Raw genomic sequence first — 9,326 nt, forward strand, 5'->3', positions numbered from 1 at the left:
TGATCTTTGAGGTCTCTTCCAACCTGGTTCATTCTATGATTCTATGAAACACACCTGCTTCACAGCTGAGGCTTATGCCACACTTACCAAGCCTTCTGGAAAACACTAGGGATAACTGGAAGAAGTGCTTAAGGATGGAAGAATGTTGACTTATTTGGCTTCTATTTATCAGCTAAGGTCAAGTAGAGAATGATAATTTCAGTTCTAAAGTGTAGAAGAAAAATCTATTGTCTTAAGGACTAAATATTTCAGGTGATTGATTGTGTCTGTTTATGACTGTTCATGTTTTCTCTTCACCAATGCAATGGAGCTAACTTTAAGAGAATCTGGAACAGTCTTTCCACATTTTGTTACATGTCTAGGAAATCTCCAAAGACCTAGTAATTGCATTCTATCACTTTCAAAGCAGACTATAAGCAGTGAAGGATATTCTCCTTGTGGAGTCAAAAACAAAGGCATTTTCCTCCTCATGCAGAAGGAAAAAGAGGGTGCATTAGTTTTGTTGGTTTTTTTTTGTTTGTTTGCTTGTTTTAATGAAAAACTGACGAACTATGGCAGGGTTCTGCTACAGTGAGAAAGAAGTGCAACTGAGGAACTATGGCAGGGTTCTGCTACAGTGAGGACCCAACTTTAAGTTCATGCCTTGAGTAATCTCTTACTGTATCATCAAACATCCATTGGCGTATTAACTGGTCATGGCAAACGCAGATCCAAGTTGCTCCTTGAAATCATACAGCAGGAACCTGGAAGCTAATTTCTCTCACTCTCAGACAGTTGACCTCACTGCTAGATAATTGGCCATTATCAGGCACATCAGGAAATTTCTGGACATGGAAACCATTTCTGACAAGACTTTATTGAGAATATGTTGGTAAAAATAGATTTTAATTCTCCCCAGGTACTTCTGGTACGTGAATTTCTTACATTCAGATTATGTGTTCGCATCAAAATGCTTCTCAAGGATAGAGATAATACTTCATGGTAAGAAAGGCAACAATTTGTGCAGCTGCAGAGTGATAAAGGACATAGTTCATCCACAATAATAACCAAATGTGCTGATGTTGAGCTCCCTCTTTCTTTCATGGGCTTTGCAGCTTTTACTATTCACTGTTTTATCAGAGGAAAAATAGGCAGGTCTTTTCAGTATCATCTCCCAGGATCTTCAAGAAAGAAGTTAAAGGAATTAATGGTATATGAAGTTCCATTATACAAAGGGATTTTTTTTTTTTAATGTGCTGAGGGCTTAGGAAAAGATAATGATGGGAAAAATACGCTCAATCCAAAGTTTTCACAATACAGTGAAAAAAACCCAGCATCAGATCCAGGTCATAATATTCATTTTTTTCTCCTACTATTGATGTGGTTCATTGGTGGATGAAATAATGTCCTGTATTTCCTATACATTGGTAAGACCTTTCATCCTTCTAACAAAATACTGTGTACTGTGTTCAGATGATTTGCCACTATCGTGTCAGCTCTGAAACAGCTTTAGCAATCAAAAGGGAGGAAAGAGGAGGGAAGGGTTGTAGTCATCACTGATGTCAATGGCAGAGATGCATCACACCCCCAAAGTTGTCCTTTGCAAAGAAAGAATTAGTGGTTCAGCAATTGGTTATTTCATCTGAACATTTTAATCCTGTCGCAAATACATTTTCATCCTCTACATTGCAATCTCCTTTTAAATTGTGATCCCTCTCTTGTTTCCTATATAATCAGAAATTTAAAGGTCTAAATAAGAATGTTCCACTTTTAATATTGTTAGACCTTCAGCATAAGAAACAAATCCTGAATGCTGTTGTTAGTGCTAATCAACAGTATATAGACAGCACTAATACTTTAAATTAATCATGACATTGTTGCATGATAACAGCAGTAATTTGGGGAAAAAACTAGTTACACTTTTTTTCATCTCAAATTTTTCTCTATATGGAAATGTGAAAATAAAGGGCAATGCTGTAAAAAAAATTTGAGATGTATTTTGAAAAGCTAGTAACAGATTAAACAGAATCTTTTAACTTTGTAGAGGTCACAGGGATACCAAAAATATAGTTTCCTATTTTTTACCTTTCTTTGGAGGACACAGCTCTTCAAATAAAAAAAAAAAAAGAGAAAAAAAACCAGATGAAACTGATCACTTTGAAGATTAAAATATTCCTTTCCTGAAGGAAGGGACCCACAGGTCCAAAAAGAGAGGACACTGCTGCTTTTTATAGCATGGCTCCTATATGATAGTTGTACCTTAGATCTTTGGTGCTCTGCTCACCCAACTTCTTTAGTCACTGAAGGCTCCAAAATGGAAAGATATTTGGGTACCCAATTTCTACTGAAACTGATGGATTTTTGGTACTTAAATTTGCCAGAGACTTGGCTCCGAACAGACACCTGTGGATGTGGCTGTAATTCCCCTAGAAAGATTCCCCTGAATCTTCTGGATAGTAATTTCTTACTCTTGATTGCTTTCACCCTCCCCAATACCCGGGTGCAGTCAACAAGAAACAGAAACGTGGGTTTTTTTCCTTAACAATTCCTTTATTGTGTTTATTATCCTACAGGTTTCTTGAGGGTTTTGAGGAGCTTAGCAATTTCCCCATTCCAAACCCATAATTGATTAAAACGTTTTGCTCTTCCTAACTCACATTCAGAATCATCATCTCTCTACAACAGGCTGCTTGGTCAATCCTGACCCTAATAGGTACAGAAATGACTCTTCTACTTAATTTTATCACTTCATTTCATATTTACCAGGAGGATGTTTCCTTGACTGAAGTTGAACCAGGTTTCCCAGGGAGGCTGGGGCTGCCCCAACCCTGGCAGTGTTCACAGCCAGGTTGGATGAGCCTTGAGCAACCTGCTCTGGTGGGAGGTGTCCCTGCCCAGGGCAGGGCTTGGGGCTGGGTGAGCTCTAAGGTCCATTCCAACCCCCAAAATGATATGATTCTATGGCACAGTTGAGTGCAGTGCTGAGCCCTCCTCTTCAACAGAATGTTGAAGCTTTAGCTGGGTAAGAGTGATGAGACAGCACAGATGAGACTATTTATCTTTTCATTGTCTCTCTTGGGATAAGATTCCATTAATTTCTGTATGTGAAAGTGAATCATTCTAGTGCTGAGCCCTCCTCTTCAACAGAATGTTGAAGCTTTAGCTGGGTAAGAGTGATGAGACAGCACAGATGAGACCAATTATCTTTTCATTGTATCTCTTGGGATAAGATTCCATTCATTTCTGTATGTGAAAGTGAATCATTCTCTTTTTACCCTTTGAACTACAACTGCTCTAAGGCCAGCACATTTGTCTAGAGATGGAGAGGAGGGAAGAAATCTCTTTGGAAGGCAACTGCTTTTTGTTTTAGTGGAAGACATCGTGTTCAAAAATGTGCTTCTGTGCAAGGTCATTAGAATAATGGTAGAAGTAAAATAATATTAAAAGGAAATTGTCATTAACTTTTCACTTAGGCATATACAGATGTATTCTGCCAGTGGCTAGACAAGGATATACTCAGTAAAATTAAACTCAGAAATAAGTATTTAAGTATATGTCTTCTGCATCTGACAGTCTTCATTCCCACCTCACTGGGATCAGTCCATTCCCACAGAATCCCACATGCATGACAATGTGCTTTACTGGAATGTCCTTGTTTTCTCTTATTCTATTTTTCTTTTTTAAATAACTAGCAAAATGAAACCTCACAAAACCATAATGTGTTAAACCAAAAAAATCCACAAACCCTGTGGGTCCCTCCCCTGTAGTCCAACTTCACACATTATCAGGCTTCCAGAGTAATTTTTGGTCTCAGCATGGTGTCTATTTGAAAATCTCTTCAAAGGAGAACTGGGTGATGGCAGGGAGAATGTGCTTCACAGATGCTGGATGAAGATGAAAAGGGAACTGAGCAGTGGATTTTGGCTTTTGAGGGTGTTTTGTGAGTTTCCTGTTCAAGTCAAGAGACCAGCAAACTGACTCTCCCTTTTCTCAAACCTGCTCCAAGTACAGACATAGCAAAGCAAGAGGTAAATCCAAGGGCAGGAAGCTTGTGTTTTGTTTTGGAGAGATTGCATACCTGCTCAGTGTGATATCACAGGTGCATAGAATGTATTTCACTTTATACAATTCTGATTTCAGGCTTAAAGCCCAAGAATGTCTTGTCCACCAGCTTACAGCTGGTGTCTTTCCTCCAACAGTGCATGTCAGGCAGCCCCTGACACCTCTGTGGCACATGGTGAGCTCTCACCATGTCACACTTACTGTGAAGGACAGGGCATTATAGAAGGAGAAGATAATCTAAACTGGTAGGATCTGATTTCTAAAAGTAGAGATAATTCACTCTGCTTGAATAATATCTCACTGCAAACACCCCTCTAACTCAGAATCCAAAGCTGGCAACATGAAGAACATTACTAGGCCTGTAATTTTGTTTTTCTCCAATCTTTCCATGGAGAAACAGAAAGTGCTAGCTTTGGAAGCACAGGATTGCAAAAAGTGTATGTTTGCTTGGGTTTTTAAAGGTTGAACTCAGTGTCACACCAACATCTCTTGCATTGCAGGCGTTAGAAGAGCCAACCAACCCTGCTGGTGTGACCCAGGGCACTGCTGCAGACACTCATTCAGAGGTAGTGCTGTTATTTCTTTTCCAGACCTATGTTTGAGAACAAAAAGCACAGGTTAACTGAGTGAGATCCATCCTCCTTTTTCAGATGTGCTCCCCTGCCCAGCTCAGACAACAAACAGAAGAGCTATGTGCTGTCATAGACCAAGTCCTGCAGGACCCATTGACTATGGTAACCCATTAGTGTGTGAGATTGACTTTTTCTCTTCTTTTCCTTTCATACCTTGTCATTAATAAGTCCATTCTCTGTTGAAAATAATTTTCCAGCGCCGATGTGAGTCTTCTCCGAGTTTTCTGCAGATGAGCACGGAGTCAGATGCTGCCAAGGTAGGTGGATAAGCTCACCCACACACCAAGAGCTCTTTCCAGAGAGGTATCAAGGCAAGCAAAGTCACAGTAGAGCCTATTGCAACAGTAAAACCTATGGCAACAGAAAACTGCAACTGAGGTGCAACACCAGAAGTGTCTGGTGGTTTAAAAGACATGAAAAGACATGGAAGGACTGAAGGAAATGGGTTTGTTTAGCCTTGAGAAGAGGCTCAGGGGTGACCTCCTGGATCTCTACAACTCCCTGACAGGGTTGGAGAGAAGTGGAGAATGTCTGTCCTGCCAGGGCTGCAGGGAGAGGAGGGAGGGAATGGCCTTGAGCTGAGCCAGGGCAGAGTCAGATTGGATGTGAGGAGAAATGTTTTCCCTGTTGTGGTGTTCAGCACTGGGATATTGCCCAGGGAGGTGGTGCAGTCACCATCCCTGGAGGTGTTTCAGAGGTGTCTGATGTGGCACTGGAGGATCTGGTTTAGTGACAGGTTAATGGTTGGACTTGTTATTAGAGGTCTCCTCCAGCCTTGGTGGTTCTATGGTTCTATGAACTGTAGCCTTGGAGACAGTCTTTGTTTTGCAGGATGCTTTCCTGAAGTCATAAGGTATCCTATTATGAAGGAGACACTGTGTATTAAGGTTGCAGAGTCTAGAATCCACAAGGAAGGAATATTCCTTCCATGTTGCAGGAAGTCTGGACATTTCCCAGATTTTGTTCCATCTATGTGTCCTTACTGCAGAGGAACCAACGTTTCTAGCTTCAATGACTGGAAGCATCTTTCAGAACATTGAGTTTTCTTCATGGTGATTATTTATTTTCAAATAATGGGATAAGTAAATTTGTCGTCAACTTGCTCTAAAGTCCTGAGTTAATTTTAACTCTGGCTCCTCACAGACCGAGGACATCTGCAGCATCTGTTTATCCTGGATAACTAAGGAAAAGGTGGTGAGAGGCAGGGTTAATTTTCTATTTCTAAACTTCTGGTTTCGTTAAGTTATATTGCTGTGCCTTCTGGGTTCAGAAGGATGACTAACCAATGGAAGCAGGGCCTGTATTCAGTTTGCCCCAGGTAAATTTAAGTTGGTCCTGGTAGCTACAGGAAAGTGAAGATGGCAGAAGTCCAACTGGAAATGGAAGGAAAGGAATTTTTAAGCAGCTGGACACGTCTAGAAGTTAATGCAATCGAGAGATCCTGCAGGATGTCCAGTCCACCATGCAAACAGAGGGCACAGATCCAGCATTTTTGAGTGGCTGCATTCAATATACACTTCAAATTTACTTTTCAAGTCTGAAATTACTTCTGTCCATCACAACTGGGGAATTGGGCTTCAGGAGGCTGAAAGACAGAAATGCAATGGCAGCTGAAGGAGGTACACACTGTTACTAACAGTGTGTTTTCCAATGCCTGAAGAGCACGAAGTGATTAAAATGCTGCTACTAAGTTTAGCTATAGCATCCAAAACCTACTTCATTGGGCAATTGAGGATCGAGCTGTGACCAAATGGAGGACATCTGGTAACAGTCATGAAACCAAATAAAGGGGGAAGAAGGTGAGTTTAGCAGGATGCAGCATAGGGAACAAGCTAAAGGTTGTGAGGATCTCAGAATGAGAGGACAAAGTGCTTAAACAGAGTGCAAAAGAAAGTCATAGACATGAAGGAAAAAAGAGTGTGTGTTTTAAGTACCCTAGAAATACCATGGAAAATGAAAGCAGGTTCTTACAAATGAGAACATGTAAAGGTAACATTGCACATTATTTTGTGAGCAAATGTAACTTAAATTTTATGGGGCAACCACAGCTATGGCTATCTACTAATAAGCATAACTTAGATGCCATCCTTGGGGTGGGATCAATGCTTTTGAGCATTGAAAATTAAGTAGTGTTTTCTACAGCAAGCATACAATCACAACTAAAATGTACCTTATTCTCAGGTATCAGGTGAATCTTTCTGGAAAAGTTAGGTTTTCCTGAATTTGAGCAATTCATAACTTGTCACAATGATGAAAATCTCTTTGAGTTACTCATCAGAGTAACTCAGTGTATCTATTATGCATCTATTTATTTTTTACAAGGTGTCATCGACACTGCAGAGAGCAGCTGGGCGTGAAACCAGATATGTAAGTACTTTTATAGTTACATTTTGCATGCAGAAATGTTTAATTTGTCTGCTCTTACACAATACTGGGTGAGTCTGCACAGACATCAAGTGTTGACTAATACAGAGAACTGAGTGTGTTACAGTGTTGGCAACTGAGACTTGAAATGTCTTTCCACTGTTGTAAATCCTTCATGGCTGGAGTCTCTTCAGTGCAGAGGCTGTTGATAATTTTACCTATATAAATATGATGTTAAAATTAATTTCCTCACACACTTCTTTGTTGTTCTTTGCTTCAAACGTGGGGCAAGACTTCAGCTGTTTGGTAAACAGACTGTGATGGGTGCTGAAGGGTGGATTTGTTTGAGCTCAGCCTGCACTGTAAGGGACCTGCTTTGGTAGAAGTCCTTTAGTTCTTGCTTATCCATCAGAAGTTGGGATTGACCCAAACCTTTTTTTCCAGGGTCTAGAGCTGCCTGAAACCCACAGTTTAGATGAACAGAAGCTGTTTAGTCACATACATACATTCCAATGCATAAAGAAAATATCTATATTGAGTAATTTCTACAATCATTGAAACATTAAACCCAAACAACATTTTAACTCACACTAGCACACAGAGTTACTGCAGGTTCCACATTTTACTTGCAACTCATCTAGTCATGTGGTGAGAAATCTCAGCTTACTATTCATCATTCAGCATTTCCATTGAACCTCAAATCAAAGCAGAGCTGGCAAAGCAATAGAGGTCTTCCAGTGTGATGCCAGCACAATGCTTGACTGATCATTTCAATTTTGCTTCTTGAGCATGCTGGTATGCATATTTTATTGCATACTGTGGGTTTTGCTTGACAGATTGTGCTGGTTCATACTAATTAGAAAGAATATTGGAAGAGAGCCTCTTAATGAAATAAAAGAGGTAGTCTGTGAAAACAGAGTGTATTTAATACCTCTCCAGTGCAGATCTCCAGCTCCCCAAACTGTGGCTGACATATACCATAAATTCAGACATCCAATTTATATGCCTAGGGATATAGTTAGCTTTGCTTTTCTGGCATGGAAAATCACCTTTACAAACACTTTTTTTCCCCAGTGGTGTAATGATTTTCAGCCATCTATTTTTCTTCACAAATCCTTTTTTTTTTGGCTTTTAGATGTAGGTTTTTCATTTACCCAACTGCATTAATTTTGCTAGAAAGAACGAAAATGTTAATTTAGCAGTATGATTATCTTAATCTTTTTGTATTCATGATGTCTGCTATTGAGAAGCTTGTCAAAAATGTTGCTTTGGGGGCATATTTGGTTAAAACAGAAGCTTTTACTTGTTAATGAGCAATGCTAAAGTATTATTTATAACCACACACATATAAAGGTGCATGTGTGCACACATGCTTATTACTTCAATAAGTTATATGAAGGAATGGGTTATACAAGTATGTTGAAATAGCCTGGCACTAAACAAAACTGTCTCTCACAAGATCCTTCTGGACAAAATGTCAAGCACAAAACTGGACAAACACTCTATGTGCTGGATGAGCAACTGGTTGATGGATTGGATGCAAAGGGTTTTAGTGAATGGAATTCCATCAGGCTGGTACCAGTTGCTAGTGGATTTCACAGGGTCTACCTTAGGCCCAGTGCTCTTCAACATCATAAATGACTTGGACTCAGGTCTTGAGTAAATCCACAGATGATATAAAATTGGGAGGAGCTGTTGACTCCCTCGAAGGCAGAGAGGCCTCACAGAGAGACCTAGACAGATTAGAGAGCTGAGCAGTCACCAACCACATGATGTTAACAAAGGTAAGTGCTGGATTCTGCACCTGGGATGGAGCAACCCTGTCTGTACCTACAGACTGGGGAATGAGAGGCTGGAAGGTACTGCTGGAAAGGGACCTGGGGGCTCCTGTCCATGGCAAGTTGAATATGAGTCAACAGTGTGCCCTGGCAGACAGGAGGGACATCATGTCCTGGGCCATCAGGAAAGACATGGCCAGAGGGAGGAGATTGTCCTGCTCTGCTCTGTGCTGGGGCAGCCTCACCTGGAACAGTGTGAGCAGTTTGGGGCACCACAATGTAAGAAAGATATTAAGTTATTGGAGAGTGTCCAAAGGAGGCAACGAAGATGGTGAAGAGCCTCAAGGGGAAGCCACATGAGGAGTGGCTGAGGCACTTGGGCTGTTCAGCTGGAGAAGAGGAGACTGAGCACAGAGCTCATGGCTGGGACAACTCCCTCAGGGAAGGAAGTGCAGGGACAGCTCTGAGCTCTTCTCTCTGGGCCCAGGGACAGGACCCAGGGAATGGGCTG

The 9,326-nt window shown here is 40.8% G+C and overlaps 1 protein-coding gene across 1 annotated transcript in view; it reads left to right on the top strand.

Annotated features, from left to right (window-relative positions):
- MLIP (muscular LMNA-interacting protein) overlaps nt 1-9,326 on the top strand; it is a gene marked incomplete at both ends in the record, with an annotated part of 49,551 nt that overhangs the window by 20,627 nt on the left and 19,598 nt on the right. The window contains 4 exons of the mRNA XM_009081569.1: nt 4,542-4,607; nt 4,692-4,775; nt 4,871-4,930; nt 6,996-7,040. Of these exons, the coding sequence (XP_009079817.1) occupies nt 4,542-4,607; nt 4,692-4,775; nt 4,871-4,930; nt 6,996-7,040 (255 nt within the window). The remainder of the gene's footprint in view (nt 1-4,541; nt 4,608-4,691; nt 4,776-4,870; nt 4,931-6,995; nt 7,041-9,326) is intronic.

Source organism: Acanthisitta chloris, unplaced genomic scaffold, assembly GCF_000695815.1.
Source record: "Acanthisitta chloris isolate BGI_N310 unplaced genomic scaffold, ASM69581v1 scaffold7269, whole genome shotgun sequence".
Taxonomy (NCBI): domain Eukaryota; kingdom Metazoa; phylum Chordata; class Aves; order Passeriformes; family Acanthisittidae; genus Acanthisitta; species Acanthisitta chloris.